Raw genomic sequence first — 21,059 nt, forward strand, 5'->3', positions numbered from 1 at the left:
GAGTCTCAGGCATGTATAGTCATTACCTCCTTTGAAGTCCACTAAAACATGGCAGTGAGACTTATTATCCCAAGGTTAGAAGGCAAAACTGAACCTAGGAAGGCCCAGTAACTTCACCAACTCCTTAGCACACCCTTAGTCAGGATATTTATTCTCCCACCCTCCTCAGTTCCCATCTGAACATAATGATGAATGGAATAGGTGTTCTGTGTACAAAGAGTATTTTTTTTTTTTTTTTTTTTTTTGTTGAGACGGAGTCTCGCTCTATCACGCAAGCTGGAGTGCAGTGGCCGGATCTCAGCTCACTGCAAGCTCCGCCTCCCAGGTTCCCGCCATTCTCCTGCCTCAGCCTCCTGAGTAGCTGGGACTACAGGCGCCCGCCACCTCGCCCGGCTAGATTTTTGTATTTTTTTTGGTAGAGACGGGGTTTCACCGTGTTAACCAGGATGGTCTCGATCTCCTGACCTCGTGATCCGCCTGTCTCGGCCTCCCAAAGTGCTGGGATTACAGGCTTGAGCCACCACGCCCGGCCAGAGCAAAGAGTATTGAAATTGATGTGACTGCCCCAGGAATCTGCCCTCCATATTCTCCCCCATAATAAGCCTATACCCTCTCCATAACCCATAATCCCCATCTCACCCCACAAAACAGATCCTTATTACCCTAAGCCCACTTCCTTTCCTGGAAGAAGTCAGGAAGTAATTCCTTCTTCCGGGTGCAGGCATATGAAAGTGCTAAGGTCCACATGAAACTAAACTTGGGCAAAGTTTTGCCAGTTATATTGATAAAAGTTTGGAATAGGGAACCATTTCAAGAGCAGACCTGATTCCTCTCCAACACTGAGCAGGTCCTGTGATCCCTCCTCCTCTCTCCAAATGAGTAGCATGTGGTTGAGGCTGGTGCAGAGTGAGATCACAAGCCAACCACATCCTGGGGTCTTGAGATGGAGAGTTTAGGAAAGATTTCATAACCACAGGTCCTTCTTGGCTGAAGAGTACCAAATGGCAAATCATCAAGAAGACATAAAGATGGGATGAGGAGCCATGTGGAAGGAAGTCAGACCCCAAGTGGGAAGGAGGTATTATCTCTGCTAAGCCTGTCTGATTCTCCTGAAATGGAGTGTGAGTAACTGCTTGCATCGTAGCTGCTTGCTGTGCCTTTTATCTATTTCACAACCCAGAAGCAGGTTACTGCCACACTCCATCACAGCCACTTCCTCTTGAACCGAGGGAGGCAAGGCTTGTCTTCTCTCCTCAGAGGCAAGTCTGCGATCTTCCCAGTACAGAAGTTTGGACAGAGCAGGTTCCTAAGGTCTCCAGAATGCCCATCCCAGCCTCCTGGCCCCACCTTCCTGGTCCTTTCCTGCTGATGACGCTACTGCTGGGGGCACTCACAGGTGAGCATTACTTTGGATTAAAGTCCTTTTTCCCTGCCCATTGAGCCATGGCCTGCCCCTGGACTTCCAGGGATTCCAGACAATGACAAGTGCTGCCAAGAAAGGCCAAGGATTAGGCCTTGATTGAGAGCAGAAAATCAGGGGGCTGAGCACTTTCTCTGTGGATCTGCAGCTGGCTACCAGAGCCATTGAACCACAGGACGATTCAACCACCACTACAACAATTACTTACATTTTGATATTTCAGTTGACAAAGCAGAGAAGAATCATTATTTAAATCCTTACCAGTGCTGAGGCTCTAGGGTCCAGCAACATTCCCAAGGCCACAGACTGAGCTCAGAGGCACCCTAACAGGGTTATGTGGCTCCAAGCCCAGCCCTCTCTCTTCACCACTGTGAGGAGGTGAAGTCTGTAATGGTGCTCACTTGAGATGGCCAGTGGTGCAGTGTGTCCTGGGAATGTTCAGCCATGGTTCTACCTAAGAGTGCTCCTTACTTTGTCCTCTGTTCCCCCATGCTCCTCCCTCCCCTGTGACCTGATTCTTACCACCCATTTCTCTGTGACCTCTCCCTCTTTAAGAAGTTCCACATTTGCTGCTTACTGGGTCCTATATTCCTTTCCTAGGGCTTCCATGACAAAGACCTGCCTGCTGGGCAGCTAAAACTACAGACATTTACTTCCTTGTAGTTAGGGAGGCTGTAGTCCAATATCAAGGTGTCAGCAGGGTTAGTTTCTACTGAGGTCTCTCTCATTGGATTGTAGAGGGCCATTTTCTCTCTGTGTCTTAACATATGATCTTACTGTGTATGTGTCTGTGTCCTCATCTCCTCTTCTTTTGAGAATATCAGTCATGTTGGATTAAGACCCACCCCAATGACCTCATTTAACTAAATTCCCTCTTAAAGACCCTGTCTCCCAAACTGTAACATTCAGAGGTGCTGGGGATTAGAGCTTCAACACGTGCATTTCGGGGAACACATTCAGCCCATAACAGGTACTACAACCTCCTTGGTTCTCTTAACTTTCCCATGGATAATTTATTTCCCCTTCCCCAAGGCAGGCAGAATTGGAGGCCCTTTCCTTGTGCAGCCTGGGAGAGCCCTGCTTACTGCATCCAGGCAAGTTACCTGTCCTGATCCCTTCTCAGGCCATGGAGCCGACCCCAGAACCAGAGGGCTGAGCACAGCAGCCTCTCAGTTTCCCACTGGGCCCTGCTGTGATGTCATCTCACAGGCCCTAGAGGGCAGGGGTCTCACTTTTCAAATTATTTTTCTCACACGTACACTGTACACAAATGATAGCAGTAAGAGTTTAACAATTGAGCTCTTCCTACCATGTAGACACAGTTACTAGCATTTTGCCTGTTTTATCTCCACTAATCCTCACAACATCCCTGTGTGAAAGCTACAACTATTATTCCCTACTTGCAAACAAGGAGTCAAGGAGAGGGAAGAACTTCTCCATTCATTGTCTTCTACCTCAGTCAGTGGAGCAGCTGGAATTCAAGTCCAGGTCGACCGGCTCCAGAGTTCATTCTTTTAGTCATGTTATGCTACTAGCAGAAATATTAGAAAATGCAGGGAAGTAAACGTAGAATTAATTATTGCCTACCACACTATTTAGCAACAACCAGAGTTACAATTGTGATGTATGTACTTTTAAGTTTGTTAATAACATGTTGGATGCTTTCTATGGGCCAAATATTTTCCTGAGATTTTAACGTGTGTTGTAATTTTATTTAACACACAAAACAAACTTATATACTATCACAATAGGTCACACTTTGATATATATTTGTGAATGTTTGTATCTATATGTGTGTTTATACATATGTATATATATGTATGTGTGTATATATATTTGCAAATGTGTGTATATATGTGTGTGTATACATATGTATATGCATGTGTGCATATAAGTAAGTGTACAGGCACACATAGGAGATTTCATTTTTTATCATTGTTTCTCCAAGTTGCTAATGTCAATGAAATTTTTAATAAAATATTTTATTTTTACTCGAGAAAACTATATATACTTATCATGTATATCATATTAATGAAATATGTGTACATTTCAGAATGACTAATTTGAGGTAATTAACGTATGAACTACCTTGTATATATGTCATTTTTGTGGTGAGATCTCTTAAAATCTGCTCTCAACAATTTTTGAGAATACAAATCTTGTTATGAACTCAAGACGCCATATTGTACAAAATTGCGGAACTAATTTCTCCTAACTAAACTGAAATTTTGTATCCTTTGACCAATATCTCCCAAAATGCACCCCCTGCCTAGTGCCTGATAATCACTATTCTACTCTCTACTTCTATGAGTTCAACATTTTAAAATTCTACATATGAGTGGCATTATGCAATATTTGTCTTTCTGTGCCTGGCTTATTGTACTCAGCATAACATCTTCCAGGATCATTTATGTTGTTGGAAATGACAGGATTTCCTTCTTTGGTCAGGCTGATTAGAATTCCATTGTGTATATACCACATTTTCTTTCTCCATTTATCTACTGATGGACACCTAGGTTGAGTCAATATCCTGGTTATTATAAATAATGCTGCAATGGACATGGGAGTGCAGACATCTCTGTGACATGTTGATGTCATTTCCTTTGGATATATGCCCAGTGGTGAGATTGCCAGATCATATGATAGTTCTATTTTTAATTATTTGAGGAGCCTCCACCCTGTTTTCGCTAATGGCTCTACTAAATTACATTCCCACTAACTACATGCAAGAATCTCCTTTGCTCCACATCCTCTCCAAAACTTGTTATCATCTTTTTAATAATAGCCATTCTAATAAGTATGAGATGCTAGCTTACTGTGGTTTTAATTTGCATTTATCAGATGAATAGTAAGGTTGAGTATTTTTACAGGCCTGCTGGTCATTTTAGTTTATTCTTTTGAGAAATGGCTCTTAAGATCTTTGGCCCATGTTTTAGTTGGATTATTTTCTTAATATTGAGTTGTTTCACTTCTTACATATTTTGTATATTGACTTTTCATCAGATGTATGGCTATCAAATACCTTCTTCCATTCTGCTGGCTGTCTTTTCACTCTGTTGATTGTTTCCTTGGCTGTGTATAAGCTTTTTAGTTTGTTATAATTTGTTCATTTGTAATTTGCCATTTGTCTATTTTTTTGTTGTTGTTGCCTGTACTTTGGGATTCATATCCGAAAATTCATTGCCCACACCAGTGTCATGGCACTTTTCTTCTAGTACTTTAACAGTTTCAGATCTTACATTTAAGACTTTAATACATTTTGAGTTGATTTTTGTATGTCATATGAGACAAAGGTCTAATTCATTCCTCTACACATGGATATCCAGGTTTCCCAACACCACTTTTTGAAGAGACTGACCTTCCCCATTGTGTCTTCTTGACATTTTCATCAAAAGTCAATTGAGTGTAAATGTGTGAGTTTATTTCTGGGCTCCCTGGTCTGATCCGTTGGTTTATGTGTCTATTTTTATGCCAGTGCCATGCTGTTTTGATTACTATGGCATGGTAGTCAATTTTGAAATCAGGCAGTGTGATGCCTCCGGTCTTTTTGCTCAAGATTGCCTTTTCTAGTCACAATTTTCTATGACTAATGTGAACTTGAGGATTGTTTTATCCGTTTCTGAGGAAAACGTCATTAAAATTTTACTAATAATGAATTGAATCTGTAGATCTCTCTGGGTAGTACGTACACTTTTAACAAAAGTAATTATCTAATCCATAAGCATGAATATCTTTCCATTATTTGTCTTCTATTTATTTTTCATCAGGGTTTCACAGTTTTTTTGTGTGAGTTCTTTCATGTCCTTCGTTAAATTTGTTTCTCGCTATTTTAGCTTTGTTGATAGTAATTATGAATGAGATTATCTTACTGATTTCTTTTTCCAATAATGTCATAGTAATGACAGTAATATACATGATAAATAGGTAAATAAAATAGTAAATTAGTCAGTCATGAGTGAAAATAAAATAAGGTATGTGTATATAACTTTATTTACCTTAGAGAAGTTTTCATATATTCCTATTATTGATGTTTTTGTCTGGAAAAGATGTCCACATTTGTCAAATGCTGTTTTGCATCAAATGAGATAATCATGTGTTTCTTCTCTTTCTTCTATAAATATGGTGTACTACGTCATTTGTCATTTGTATATTGAAACATTCTTGTATTCCAGGAATAAATACCACTTGCTCATTGTATATATTCCTTCTATTATGCTGTTGAACTCAGCTAGTATTTGGTTGAGGATTATTGCATCAACAAATCCAGTAATAATAATGCCAACTGGTAACAGAAAGGTGTGCAGCTCTACCTGGCAGCGATCTTAATTTTGTGTTTTCATGGAAGTTTAGATTCTAATGAGCTCCATTTCAGATAAGCAGAGCATGGCTTTGGGACAATTTATGGTTAATAATTACAACAGGAGAGTATGCTCCTCAGATCTGGACTCTAAGCCAGGAGAGCCCAATAGATAACCAGAAATTTGTTGTTGTAATGGAGTATAGCAAAGGCTGAGAGGGACATTATATTTGCCTCAAAGGCCCTGGGGAAAATCATGAGTGGTTTAGAGACTTCAAGAGGCATGAAAGACATTGCCAAAATCTCTACTTTTAGGTTGATCATTTGAAGACACAAACAGGAGTGGTTGTTGCTTTTAATTTATAAGTAAAATTTGTAAAGAAGAATATGTTGCCACTGGCACCCCAAAACAACTTAGAGATGCTGGATTATGTGTCGTTAATATGTGTATCACTTGAATCTCCTTTGAAGAGGTTGTTATCAATTTATATCATCCCATGCCCTTGAAGAAACGTGGATGTCATTATCGATATTGGAATAGGTAGGATAGAGTCTTGGTCGCACTCTAAAAGGCAACACAAAGCTGTACATAGCACAGCACAGGAAAGCCATCAGGGTAAAAAGCCTTCTTAAATTAAAGTAGCCAATCAAAGTAGCAAATCAGTAAGGCATGAACAGTCACAGGGCTTCTCCCGGAAACTTTCCACCCCAATTTAGAATGATTCTATCCTCATTGCCGTTAGTGTTGAAAATGGTATAGTAAGTCTTGCTGGTTGAGTCTTAAAGAATCACTCTAACATGGCCATGAAAAGTTCTTGTAGAGAGGTATATGAAATGGAATGATTTATTCTATTCACAGGTCCTAGAGGGGGTGGGGCATGCCACACAGGAAGCCATATGGGTGGAGTTCCAGGGAGTAGCCTCAATCAAGCAGAAGAAGAGAGATGGGAAGCAATTGCTTTACTGGGAGTCATGATGGAGGACACAAAGAAAAAGCACGATGGGTTTTACTAGAGTGTTTCAGTGTCACTAGGTCACAGCAGAGGAGGACAAGAAGAGGAATTGTGGCAGGGACCAGCACTGTCACACTGGTTACCTCATCATGTGTTTAGAGTGCTCACAGCTTGTTTGTGGGATGTTGAGGCATCAGGAAAATATGATATTTTAAAATGTACACATAACTGGACACCTTTATTTCTTTATACAACTTTTAGTTGCCATGTAGCATCCTTTTATTTCCACCTGAAGCACTCCCTTTAGCATTTTTTGTAGGTAAGGTTTAGTGGTAATGGACTCTCTTTGCTTTTGCTTATCTAAGAATATCTGAATTTCTCCCTCATGTTTGAAGAACACTTGTCTTCCTAGGTATAGAATTTGTGGTTGACAGGTTTTTCCCACTTTCAGCATTTTAAACATATCATCCCACTGTCTTCTGGCCTGCAATGCTTCTGAAAAGAACTCAGTTGATAAATCTTATTGAGGGTTCCTTGTATATAAGAAATCACTTCTCTCTTGCTGTTTTCAGAATTCTCTCTTTGTCTTTGGTTTTTCAAGAGTTGGAATATGATATGTATTATTGTGGATCTTTGGGCTTGTCCTTGAGTTAAATTTGCATTTCCTCAGCATCTTAATTTCTAGATTTAAGAGTTTTATCAAGTTTGCAAACATTTTGGCCAATATGTCTTCAAATAATCTTCTGCTCCTTTCTCTCTTCCCTTTTTATTCCTCCTGGGACTCTAATAATGTTATTTTGATTCATTTGATTATGTCCCGCAATTCCCTTAGATTCTATTCTCTTTATTTTATTCCTTTTTTCATCCATACTTCAGTCTCAATAATTTCAATTATCCCATCTTTCAGTTTTCTGATTTTTTTCTACCAGCTCACACCTGTTGGGGAAATCTCTAGTGAACTGTATTTATTGTACTTTCAAATCCTAAGTTTCCATTTGATTTGTTTTATAATTTTTATTTCTTGATATTATTTTGTTAATGCATGTATAATCCTGTGGTTTTAGTTTTTTATCCATTGTTTCCTTTACCACTTCAATGGCGTGATCTCGGCTCACCTCAACCTCCGCCTCCCAGGTTCAAGCAATTATCTGGCCTCAGCTTCCCAAGTAGGGATTACAGGCATGCATCACCACGCCTGACTAATTTTGTATTTCATAGAAACGAGGGTTTCTCCATGTTGGACAGGCTGGTCTCGAACTCCCAACCTCAGGTGCTCGGCCCACCTCTGCCTCCCGAAGTGCTGGATTATAGGCATGAGTCACCGTGCCCAAAACCATTTCAAACATTTTGAAGACAGTGGTTTTAACATCTGAGTCTAGCATCAGGGCAGACACCATATGTAAGAAAGGTCCTTACAAGAAGGAGGAAGGAGATTAATTCCTAGAGAAGGACATGTGAGGATGCAAGCAAGAGGTTAGAGTGATGGGAAGATGTAACTGCAAAAAAGGAACATGGGCAGCCTCTAGAATTTGGAAAGGCAAAAAACAGAGCCTCCAGAAGACACATAGCTTTACTGACAACTTTTTTAAAAATTGCGCATATGTAAAGCATAAAACATGATGCTTTCATGTGCATGTATTTAGTGAAGCAATTGGAGACACCCAGCATCTCCTATAATTACCCTGCACATGTGTGTATGTCAAGAGCACATAAAATATGCTTTTAACAAAAATACTGAATTCAACACAACATTTTTAATTGGAGGCCTCATATTGCACCTTCATTCTCTGGACTTCTTTATCAACCATCTCCAATTTGTATTTTCTGACCTACATCTCCCCATCACCTTCCCCAATTTCACCCCTAGTCACCACTGTTTTATTGTCTACCATTGCGTATTTTTCTTTCGTCATTACTCCTTGGTTGTACTACAGTAACATTATTTTGGACTCCTGACCTCTGCAACTATAGTATGATAAATTTCTTTTGTTTTATGACCCTAAATTTTGGTAATTTGTCACATCAGCATTCGGAAATTAATGTAATCTGATTAAGCTATGAGTGAGCAATCCCTAGGGGCTTAAAACATTGTTGTGTTTACATTTTAAGCTGAATGTTCAGTGTGGGTGAGGCTTCTGCACACTATGGTCATTCATGCATTCAGGCTGATGGAGCAAACAAACACTGTCAGAGTCTCCTGGGTCTCTGTGGAAGGCAGAGGTTAATCCATAGGTGCTTTTGCAGTTGAATATACAGCCCACAAATTATACCCATCACTTCTGCTCACAACTCAGTGGTCTAAAGAAGTCTTATGGCCTTGTAGAATCAATGCAATGGTCCAGAAAGTACAACACTCCATGTGGCCAGAGAGTGGAGGATCATACATCTGCCAAGGCATGACACTTCCAGGAGGGCTCAGGAGCTCCACTCAGGTCCTCAAGCCAAAGTGCTACCTTGAAATTGAACCTCTGTGCTCCCATGTCTTTACATGTAATACAGTCATATGTTACAGGCTTGTTGTGAGGGTTAAATGAGATAATATACAGAGTGTGCTGAGCTCAAGGCCTGCTCTTTGTGTGTACGCAGTCAATGAAAGTCATTAATAAACACTTGAGGAAACACAGAGGATCATGTAAGGATGAAAAAATGACTGCTTTGTGCTCCTTTTTAGGAGTGTTGGGTGAGGAGCAGCTGCAGGTGATTCAGCCTAAGAAGTTCGTGTCAGTCGCAGCTGGAGAGTCGGCCACTCTGAACTGCACTGTGACCTCCCTGATCCCTGTGGGGCCCATCCAGTGGTTCAGAGGAGCTGGACCAGGCCGGGAATTAATCTACAATCAGAAAGAAGGCCACTTCCCCCGGGTAACAATTGTTTCAGACCCCACAAAGAGAAACAACATGGACTTTTCCATCCGCATCAGCGACATCACCCCAGCAGATGCCGGCACCTACTACTGTGTGAAGTTCCGGAAAGGGAGCCCCGACGTGGAGTTGAAGTCTGGAGCAGGCACTGAGCTGTCTGTGCGTGGTGAGTACAGCGCAGGCCTCCTTCGTCCCCTGGTGTGTGACAGTAAGTCAATAATTACATTATCCATTCTTAGAGCAACAATCAGGTGTGGTGGTTGGTGCTCATTTTCATGACCTGATGTCACCCCTTCTCCGGATCACATGAGTTGAGGCTTGGAGATGTCATGGTAGTCGCTCGAGGCTCCATGGCTTGTAAATGATGGAAAAGACGGCATCCCCAGTCTGTGGCTCTACAGCTCTTGTCTTTCCAGTCTGACCCAGCCCTTTGGTTTCACAGACGAGGGAACCGACAATTTGAGTGACTTGCCCAGGCACAGGTCTGGACCTTGCCTTCTGCCTCCAGAGAAGACTACCCCCTCAGGGTGGCCCAGTCTCTTCTTTATGCAGCAGGCACTCACTGAGACCCCACTGTGCACCAGGCTCTGCCCTGGATGCTGTGCAAACAGCAGTGAATGAAACAGCCCAAAGCTCTTCCCCACCAAGTTTTCATTCTCTTCCCTTCTAATGAAGAGAACTCCATCCAGGGCATGGAGAGTGTAAATCATGTTTTTCTTTATTTAATCTTCAGAAACACCCCACGGGGAAGATTCCTGGAAGGTATATTCACTGTTAAATCTGATGGCCTGGTGGGAGGAGATGCCAATAAGTTTAGCATTTGCTGTGGGTCCATTTGGGAAACCCTTGTGGGATTCGGGGACTGAGTCACACAGTCACCATGGGCTCCGAGCAGAGCTGCGTCATCTCAGAATGTCCCTCACCTCAGGAAAGAGGTCCCACAACTGGGTGACTTAGGGGCTCCCCATATAAGGCAGCAACAAGGCTCATTTGGGGTTTCCTGCTAGAGGCTCAAGAGCCTCGTCCTCACTCTTGAATTCTGGAACGTCAGCACAGGAAGGAACTTCAGACCATCCAGCCCAACCCCCTTTACAGATGGGGGACTGAAGCCAAGACATGACGGGGGCCTTGTCCATGGTCACAGGGTCAACTACTGACAGAATTGGAGCCAGAGCTCATGTCTGAATTGAGGCAGTCTCCTTCCTTCCCAAGTGTTGGATGCTGTCTCCATAGAAGAGCCGGGTGCATCATAGGTGCTCAATAAAAGCTCCTCAAACAGAACCACAGGTCAGAGAGCCAGCATTTCTCTTTTCATCAGTTTCCCACAGGTTCACAATGCACCTCACATGCAGACACTAAAGTCTGTTGGTGATTGGAAAACTTCTCCCAAACGTACACCCTATCTTTCCATATGGAGATTCCATATCAGGACATAAAGGCTTGCTCCATTGTTTAAAGCTGCAGAATACTCCAATTAATGGAAATATCAAATTTTATTTTACAGTCTTCTGTCAATGGATATGTAATTTATTCCCAACTTTGAGCTACTAGAGCAATCCTTCAGTGGATGACCTTATACATGTGTCACCCTCTTCAGATGGGAAATTCCAACTGGACATGACTTTCCTAGGCCAGAGAATATGTGTGTTTTCATATTTGAGAATATTGCCTAATTTCCCTCCTAGATGATGTAGCAATCAGGGCTCCCCACAACCCTTGAACATAGGTGGGGAAGGTGGCTTTATTCTGATTGTGCAGGTATCACAGGCAAAGGCACGGAAGTTTCCAGGTGGTGCCTCCCCAGCCCAGGCAATCACAGCCAGTGGCTCAGGTGTGACTCAGACTAGCTAACTCCTAGAAGGGTACTCACCCCTCTTAGCCATGCTGCTGGCCTAAATGATTCTCTTGATGAGACAGGAGGGAGGCAGAGGGAGGCCAGAGACCAGCAGTTGTGCCAGAGTCTCCTTAAAACCAGTGCTATGGGGGAGGAGCTATTTGTTGCCTCCTTTAAAGATGAAGACACTGAGGCTCAGAGAGGAGACCTGAGTGGTGAGCAGGCTGGGGAGCCAAGGTTCATCCCCACCAGACAGACTTACAGCCCCTGTCTCTGCAGCATGTACTCAGCTTTACTTTTTAAAGTGTGGAGTAATGCTCTAACTTTCTCTTTCCAAACACTTGCATTATTCAGTTATACAGCAAAAACTATCAAAAGCAAAACAGACTGAATTATTGGTGAAAAGAATAAAAATATGGGATAATTCACAAATACCTAAAGAGAGACCTCTGTGTATCTGTAAAGTCTGGGTTAAAGATAGATTTGTGTTTATTTTTGAGAAGCATCTTCTGTGTTTGATCCAAAGCAAAACTGCTTCCATTGCCCCATTTAATCCTGGCTACATCCCAGGAAGTAGAAATGCTGTCCTCCTATTTTGCAGATGAGGAACTGGGTGTGCCAGGCCACCTGTCTCCTGAGCTGAGCAGCCTGGTTGCAGCTCTCACGGTGGTGCCACTTTGCCATTTTTCCCAGCATTGGCTCTATAAATGCCCTCTCAGAGGTTGGTGAGCTCTCCGGGGGAGGCCGACTAGGACCAGTTATTAACATGGAGGGAGACCAGTCAGTAATTTTGTTCCTATGCCAAGATTGGTGGAAGTCACCCTGTGTGGAGAGGACTGTGAACTCAGGCCTGGACTTCCCTCTGGGACCTGCCCCTACTCACTGTCTGACCATGGGCTGGTTCTCACCTCTCAGAGCTGTTGTGGCCTGAGCTGTAAAAGGAGAATAAGGAGACTGCCCTCCCAACATTATTAGAAAGATTAAAAATTAATGTCCATGAACATCCTTAACATGTCACACGCTTATCGTTAGTGATTGTCATCTCAGTCATGTCTCCTGTTTATCGATGCTCCTTTTGCAGCCAAACCCTCTGCCCCCGTGGTATCGGGCCCCACAGTGAGGGCCACACCTGGGCACACAGTGAGCTTCACCTGCGAGTCCCACGGCTTCTCCCCCAAAGACATCACCCTGAAATGGTTCAAAAATGGGAAGGAGCTCTCAGACTTCCAGACCAACGTGGACCCCGCAGGAGAGAGCGTGCCCTACAGCATCCGCAGCACAGCCAGGGTGATGCTGACCCGCGGGGACGTTCACTCTCAAGTCATCTGTGAGGTGGCCCACGTCACATTGCAGGGGGACCCTCTTCGTGGGACTGCCAACTTGTCTGAGGCCATCCGAGGTAGAGGACCCTCAAACCCAGCCTAAGCCCACTTCTGGCTGCCAAGTCCACTCCCCTCTCCACAGGCTACTGCTCTAGATCTTGAATGGCCCGGAATCTAATCCCTGACGATGCTGCCCACCTGCCATGCACCTAGGTGTGCCGGTCACTTACCATCATTTAAATGGCAGCTGTCAGGGGACCAGCAATCACGTGCCAAGCTCTGTAGCTAGAGAGTTTCATTTATTTCACCAAGAGCAACTACAATTAGTGAGCACCTACTGGGAGCCAAATCCCTATGTGCTTGGTGATTTCACTGATTTTGCTACAGTTCTTACCTTCCAACTGCATGCAAGGGATTGTGCTTGTAGGTATCACTCATTCTTAGCCTAGTAGGAGCTACCAGTCCTTCAGCACCTGCTGTGTGCCAGGCACTGTGCTTAGTAATTTCACTCATATGCAAAGAGCACCCTCAATGTCTCAGCACATGCTGCCTGCCTAGCACTGTCCTGGTGATGCCCTCATCGTGGTGGTGGGAGCTACATTATGGAGCCCTCCCTGTGATCTGTCTGTGCCACAGTGTCAGAGCTTCTGCCCTGTGCTGTTTCAGTTCGACCCACCTTGGAAGTTTTTCAACAGCCCATGAGGGCAGAGAACCAGGCGAACGTCACCTGCCAAGTGAGGAAGTTCTACCCCCAGAGACTACTGCTGACCTGGTTGGAGAATGGAAATGTGTCCCGGACAGAAACAGCTTCGACCCTCATAGAAAACAAGGATGGTACCTACAACTGGATGAGCTGGCTCCTGGTGAACACCTGTGCCCACAGGGATGGTGTGGTGCTCACCTGCCAGGTGGAACATGATGGGCAGCCAGCGGTCAGCAAAAGCCATACCCTGGAGGTCTCAGCCCACCAGAAAGAACAGTGCTCAGATACCACTTCTGGTAAGGTTACTTCAAATTTTTAAATTTTATCTTTTTCTTTGATGTTAAAATTAATATTTATGTTTGTCATAAAATAAGCTAGAAGCCTATAAATATAAAGTAGAATTTTAAAGTCAGCATCATTCTTCCAAACCTCACCCTCCAAGAGTCATCACTATTAAGAGTTTGAGGTACAACCTGACAGACTTTTTGACATAAATGTATACTGAATGAGGAAGAAAGGAGGCAAAGGGATCATGTGTTTGTCGCATTCTGCATCTTGCTTTTCACCCCTGACAGTTATTACGTTCCCGTTTCTCATCAGCCACCCTGTCTCCTTCCTACTCCTTGTGACTTCTGCCTTGTCTGTTCCTTCCTAAACTTTTCCATTCATATCTGTGACCTGCCCCCAGCAGACTCCCGCATCTGCTGTATGAATTTCAGAAAGACATGTGGAGTCTAAGCCCGGACAAAGCCCCCAGGTGACCATAAGTGGTAAAAGCATGGGCCTCGTTTGGGTCCTGATGATGATATTTGACTAATAACAATCACAACAGCTCTCTGCAGATTTATTATGTGCAAATTTCTGTTCATCTATGATCTCCTTTCCTGCTTCAACCATCCAGTGAGTCTGGAGTTTTACAGAAGGGGAAACCAGGACTTGGGAAGCAATAGGGGATATTGTTGAAGACAATTAGATCAAGGCATTAGACCAGATGACTGGTCCAAACTAATCAAGGTAAGTCTGAGGTCCTGAGGACAGGGTCACTACCAGCCTATAATGCAAATTTATGCTAGTTTGATAAATGTTCCCTTTCTGCTGGGACATAAAATGTCCCAAGGATGTGAATTTGGCCAGTGTTCCCCCATCTACGACCAAAATAGATCTTATTTCCCTCTCATATAATACCAGGAGGGGTCTCTATTCCAGAAGACTTTTAGAAGGCCCAGGTTCCTTCCCACATACTCTATGGCATTGGCTTTATCTACTGGGTCAATGCTGGGTCGCTCATTTGTCCATGTCCCTGCCTCCTGGAAGAGTGGAGACAGGAAGTGGAGGACAACAATGTCCCCTATAATCAGAGATGTATGGAAGGTGCATAGTCGCGTCCACTGCTCACCCAGTTATGTGTGCCCATGTAGTTGCAAGAGGAGTCCACAACTGGGTGATCTGATAATTGAGGACATTTTTTACAAAAACAATATTATGAACTTAATAAAATGTGAAATTTTTATACCATTAAATTTCATAAAATTGTTAAAATAATTCTCTCACATCACCTAAAATGTAGCATACATTCAAATTTCCTCAAATTTCTTTTGTAACCATTTTTCTGTGCACCAAATTTGGTTTTAATTTATCTTTAAATGTTTGGTAGTATTTTTCTATGAAGTATCTGTACCTCAAGAATATTTTGGGGTACTTTGAAATTATGAATTCACTTTCCTCAATAGTTTAGGGCTATTCACATTATTCATTTCATATTGGGTGAGATCTGGCAACTTGTGCTTTCCAAAGAGTTTTTGGTCCATTTTATCTATGTCATCATATTTCTGTGTGTAGAGTTGTTTATAATATCTCTTATGATCCTTTTGATGTCTGCAGGGTCTGTAGTGATAGCCCTCGTTTCATCCTGATATTTAAAATGTGCCATTTCTTTTTTCTTATTCATCAACCTTGCTATAATTTTTCCCATTTTATTGATCCTTTCAAAGGATCAGCTGCTTCAGTTGGTTTTTGTATTTTTTTATATTTTAATTTCATTAATTTTCTGCTCCCTTCTCTTTTTATTAATTCTTATCTCTGGCTTGTTTCGGGTTTATTTTGCTCTACTTCTTGTAGTTTCTTGAAGTGGGGATTTATTTTATTGAATAGAGACGTTTTCTCTTTTCTGTGTCTTTTTTTTTTGGTCATGTTCTATGGCTGGGAGCTCATACTGAGGGGATGGGTCCCAGGTACCTGGCCTCAGGGCTGTTCCTCAGTCCTCAGGTCCCTAACTAGTCTGCCTTCCTTTTTCACCTTGGAAGTTCTCCTATGCCTGCTCCTCATATTTCCAGAGTTCTTAGTCTTGCTTCTCGAGGAGGAGTGGGAAGAGATGAATCTGCACCATCTGTCTGAAGCGGAATTTGCTTTTTAGGCTTCCATCCACTCAGTGGAGCTCCGACCAGGGCTGCCATTTTTGGGTGCTTTCAGTGTGCTGGATGTAGCATCCTTGCTCAAGTGCTATGGCTGGAAATGCATGTTAGGTTGACTAGGCTGGCACACAACATGCAAGATGCCTTTTGTGATGTGTTGCACCAGCAGCGTGGCAGCCTAGTGAGATTGTGCACTAGGGTGTGGTGAAGGTTCTCTTTTGACCCACAGTCATTTTGCAGTTTGGCATTCTTTGTTCAAGTAATACTCAGAGCCAGGTTTGTGCAAAACTTACTTTTCCTTTTTTGCTTTTTCTTTTGGTTTGGGGAGGTTAGTTATAGAGATAATTAGTTATGCTGCTGCAACTATCCCCAGAAACCCAGAATATGACTGATGATCAAAAGTTCTTTGACCCAAACGTTCCCTCCCACATCTCAGGGTCCTGCAACTTCCCCATCAGGGCCCTAGCCCAGCACAGCAGCCTGTTGAAGCTGAGATTCATCCACCTCTGTGGTTCTGCTACTCTTAAAATGATCCAGAGCCCAATCTTCTATTCTTTCTGCCCTCTGGCCCCAGGAGATAACAATCTACACTGCTGCCAAGAAGTCCTCTGGTTTTCACACTGAGCCTTAATTCATGATAAGTTACCTTTAGCTTCTCATCATCTTTCCCCCAAAGAATTGATGCCCAGCAACAGCCATCAAACATCTTAGTCCTCATAACTACCATTTCCCAATCCAGTTTCAAATGGCTGATGCCAAGGAATTTCCTTCCTACTTCACTGCCAGCGAAAGTTGTATTAATTGCACCATAGCTGCAAGCCAGGGCCAGCCCAGCTCCACTCACTACCAGCCCTGAGGTCCTCATTGCCAGCTAATCTTGATGAGCGGTCAGTTTCCAAACTTACATTTTAGAGTCTCCTTTTCAGACCATTTCCACTGTCAGTTTTGCTAGGAGGTCAACTGGAGGTGGATACAGGAATTCAGGAAGCATGTTAGAGTGCTGTCAGGGTCAATATGCCTGAGGGAGTAGGGCAGAAGTGTAGGAAAGGGACATGCTGAGCCACAGTGCAGGCAGGACAAAGACCCAGCTGATTCTTCAAAGAAGCCAAGGGCTGAGAGAGTCCCTTAGAGTTGTGTTAATTGAGGAGAGCGGCGTGGCCTTCCTATTTTCAATTCAGCCAATCTTTCTATGGGCTGCCCCATAGAAGGAGGAGTGAACTTGGAGAGTGCAACTCTCCTCAAGGGAGACAAAGTTCCAGAGAGCCACCCAGCTGAGAACTGCCGGCCTCCAACATTCCAGCCACAGATGCTGAGATCTCCATTCCTTCCTTAAGGACCAATCAGCACCATTTTATTTCCCAGAAAACATACATGAAAACAGAAGTAAACATAACTTCATTTGTTTGCTTTTAACAGCAAAAAAAATGCTCATTGTAAAAATGCAAAGAATCCAAATGTGTGCTCCCCCAGACCTGACTGTCTGTCCAGCAGAGAGATTTTAGATGGCACCCGCTCTGGGGTCGAGGAGAGCTTGATGTCTGAGTCCCTTCCAAGCATGAGAGTCATGCTTTGACTTACCAGGGTGTTCTCTATCCAACACAGTATATTAGGCCCAGCCCCTCAAGGGCCTCCCCAGCTCTCAAAAACATGGGGTCCCCCCTCACTGCTGGGGCTAAACAGGGCAGCCTGCAAATCTTTCACTTTGAAGCCATCCTCATATAAACAAAAAGCATGTTAGTTGCTTGCTGCATGTAGAATCCAATCAAGGAGAGTGAGGTCTGATACAAAAAAAAGTGAATTTATTCCAAGGCTAGGCTGGGGAAAGGGCACAAAGTGTCGTGTCCTGCCTTTAAATGTGCCACTTCCCCTTTGGAGCAGAAAGCAGACCCTTTCATAAGGTAATGGGGATGGGACCAAGGGCAGGGGTCCCTCTGCTAGTGCCTGGTGACTTAGCTACCCGACAGTTGAGTTGGCGCCATCCTGGGCAGAAGTCAGTTGTAAAAGTGGCCAAGGGGGTATGCTTTCCATATGCCCTCTTGGTGGATGAAAGTCTGGAAGCTACCCCTGGAGGTGAAGTTTCCGTGGTGGGTATGCTTTGGTGTGCCAACTTGCCAGGAGAGATCTGTCTTGGAGCACACAGAAGAACTTGCCCTGCAGGGAATATCTGGTGAGGGGGAGGTGAAAGGTTATATTTGCATTTCTGAAGGGCTAAGTAGGAAACTGGGAGCAGGGGGAAACAGGAAAGAAAACAAAGAGAAAATAAACTACCTCTTAGCAAACTGGGGGTACCCGGTTATACTCATGACCCCTACCTGCCTTTTCATAATTGTTCCTATGACCCTGCAAAATTGGACTTGTCTTGTTCAAAAGGACACAGTCTCAGGAATCATCCTAAGGGACATAATGATGGGCTTCCGTAAGTTTGGATGCAAGTAACCTTGTGACCCTCCCTAAATTCTCTGAACCTCAATCTCCCCATCAGAATGGAATAATAAACTCTGCCCTACAGGCTTGTGAGGATCAAGTGAGGGACTCAGGTGCCACACATATGAATACGTGAGTACACATTCTATCCATTTTGTCCCTCCAGGAGGACAGCCTGGCAGCCTGGGACAGGGTAAGGGAATGAGGAACCTCTTTCCCTGGCTTCTGCCTTATGTTGCAGCTAAGGCAGCCAGGGTAAGATGCAGTTTCCAAAGATTTGGAGCAGTGACAGTCCCAGGTAGCCTCAGATGGGGTAAGTGGGGTCCTCTGGGATGGCATCCTGGGTAGTCTCTTCCTAACTTCTCCTGTCTCCTGATTTCCAGGCCCAGTACTGGCTCCCACTGCTCCACTTCTCATAGCTCTCCTCCTGGGCCCCAAGGTGCTGCTGGTGGTTGGTGTCTCTGTCATCTATGTCTACTGGAAGCAGAAGGCCTGACTGTAAGTGTGGGGGATGGAGGCCTGACCAAGGGCTGCCCCAAAAGGGCAGGGCCAGCAGGAGGGCCCAGCCCACATATCATGCAGCATCAGGGTCAGTGGAGCTTAGAGAATGTGACAGAGCTCCCTCCACATCCTCAGAACGCTCAGGGAACCTTCTAAGAGGCTCCCAAACCCCAGTAAGTATGTGGGTGCTTGAGGAGGCATAAGCCAGGGTGTTCAAATGTTTTTACAGCACCCCAGGGGTCCTATGAGGAGATGAGAAGAGGAGCCTGAATCAGGGGCTACTGAGTGGGTGGTCCCTTGCAGGCCATCTCTAGATTATTTGATGCTGAACTCCATGGGCCCAAAGGAATCCCCACTGTCAAGTAATGTTGAGAAACCGCAGATGGGCAGCTCTTAGGGCTGTACCCATTCTGACCCTCTTTATGCCTGAGTGGAAGCAATGAGGGAAGGGACACCAGGACTCAGGAAGAGGGCTGAGCCAGCAGAGTCCTGTCTCAGGGCTGCCTGTCCACTTGCAATAGGCATCCCAGAAGGAGACCAGCACCGGGAATATAACAGGCTCCCAGGAAATGTTTCTTAAATGATGAGCAGATGATTAAATATGGACATGTTATCCACAGCTCCTTCCCTCCTCCCCTGCCTCATGGGACCCCCCAGTCTCTGCTGCCTCCTTCCTTCCTTGAAGGGCTCTGACTGAGAGAAGGGGCTGGTGAGAAGCTTCCCCAGACTCAGCTCCAAATGCCTCCCCTCCCAGGACATCTTCCTGCCCACAGGTTCCTGTTGCTGCTTTGCAGAGTCCTTGATTCTCCAGAGCAGTCTTCATTCATGGTCCTGAGCAGAGGCCATGGGATGGGGCTCTGGGGAGTGACTCATGACACCTCCCTAGGATGTGGGAAACACGGCAAATCTAAACCCATCAGGACACCTCTCCTCCATCGTCTTGGACTGTCCATAAGCCACAAACTGCAGTTCAGATTCTCAAGAGTTATTCTACCTTCTGGATTCCTGCCTACTCAATTACCCAGCCTTGTTGAGATTCTCTATCGCCTGCTGAATACAAATTAACACTCATCCTGGTTTTAAGGAGAAAAAATGATTCTCCTTCCTCTTTGTTTAAAGATATGATATAGTTTGGATATTTTCCCCCTACAAATCTCAATGTGAAATTTCATCCCCTACGTGGGAGGTGGGGTCAGATGGGAGGTGTTTGGGTCATGGGGATGGATTCATCATGAATGACTTGGTGCTATCTTGGTCTATTAGTACCCACAAGATCTGATTGTTTGAAAGTGCCTAGCAGCTCCCTCTTCTCTCTTTCTCTTCCTCTCTCCCCATGTTATGCCAACTCCACTTCACTGTCCACTGTGAGTAGAAGCACTCTGAGGCCCTCCTCAGCAGCAGATGCAAGTACCATGCTTCTTGTACAGTCTGCAGAACCAAAAGCCAAATAAACCTCTTCTTTATAAATTACCCAGCCTCAGGTATTCTTTTATAGCAACACACATCGACAAAGACAGTGTGCTACTCCTCACACCTAGAAAGAAAGCAGCTCTCCCTCCTCTCTCTGTGATGGAAACACTAGTTTTTCTATCATCCTGCAACCTTCCCAGATCTGTTGCTCATGGTAAAAATACTGTGACAGTCCTAAAGCCGTGGAGTCCTTCTGGATTTCTTCTTTGTTTATACCTCATATTCAGTACTGCTTCAAAATGCTTACGTCCCCTGGTGAGATGGTAAGTGTTTGACAATTGACTCTTCGAAAGAAAAAAGAAGGCTGAATTGTAGTGTTTGTCAATTTCTGTGGGGTGAATACTCCCAACATGGCCCATTTCAAGCTTCTAACACTTTAACAACTAGAATACACAATTCCTGAAAATTTAACAGTTGGCTCTCCTGAGCCAGTCCCAGCCTGCTCCGGCACACAAAGGAGTTGTACCCATAACCTGCACACCTCTCACCTCTACCACTCCTGCATGGTCCCAGCCAGCATCGTCTCCTCCTGGACCACTTACAGAGCTTCTGCTGGATTGCATTTTTCAGCATCAGTTATTTTTTGGAAAAGTCAAATCCTGTCATTCCTCGGCTTCCTCCCCACGACAGCTGCATGGCTCACTCTCTTCTGTCCTTCAGTTTATTAAAGGTAACTTCTGTAAACCACCCTACATAAAATATCCATTTTCCTCTCCACCCTAGCACTCCAATGTCTCTTAACCTGATTAACTTTTCTCCCTAACACTGTATTATATTATTACATATATTATACTAAATACAGGGCAGTCCTTACTTTGCATGGCAGTGCAAGATTATAAAAATGACTGAAAACACTGAGACCCTG

At 44.1% G+C, this 21,059-nt stretch overlaps 1 protein-coding gene across 3 annotated transcripts; it reads left to right on the forward strand.

The window, feature by feature from the left end:
* Nucleotides 1-1,213: 1,213 nt before the first annotated feature.
* On the forward strand, nt 1,214-20,194 carry LOC105512777 (signal-regulatory protein beta-1). 3 transcript variants are annotated; one of them, XM_011943378.1, is made up of 6 exons: nt 1,214-1,396; nt 9,342-9,695; nt 12,445-12,762; nt 13,352-13,684; nt 18,607-18,721; nt 19,246-20,194. In XM_011943378.1, the coding sequence occupies exons 1-5, from the start codon at nt 1,321-1,323 to the stop codon at nt 18,717-18,719; spliced, it is 1,194 nt and encodes a 397-aa protein (XP_011798768.1). In that variant the 5' UTR covers nt 1,214-1,320; the 3' UTR covers nt 18,720-18,721; nt 19,246-20,194. The 3 variants fall into 3 exon arrangements, with proteins under 3 accessions (XP_011798768.1, XP_011798769.1, XP_011798770.1); XM_011943379.1 differs by having other exon boundaries at nt 19,345-20,194; XM_011943380.1 differs by lacking the exons at nt 12,445-12,762; nt 13,352-13,684; nt 19,246-20,194 and having other exon boundaries at nt 1,228-1,396; nt 18,607-18,719.
* Nucleotides 20,195-21,059: the final 865 nt, after the last annotated feature.

The sequence above is a fragment of the Colobus angolensis genome, unplaced genomic scaffold, assembly GCF_000951035.1.
Source record: "Colobus angolensis palliatus isolate OR3802 unplaced genomic scaffold, Cang.pa_1.0 Scaffold219, whole genome shotgun sequence".
Classification (NCBI taxonomy): Eukaryota; Metazoa; Chordata; class Mammalia; order Primates; family Cercopithecidae; genus Colobus; species Colobus angolensis.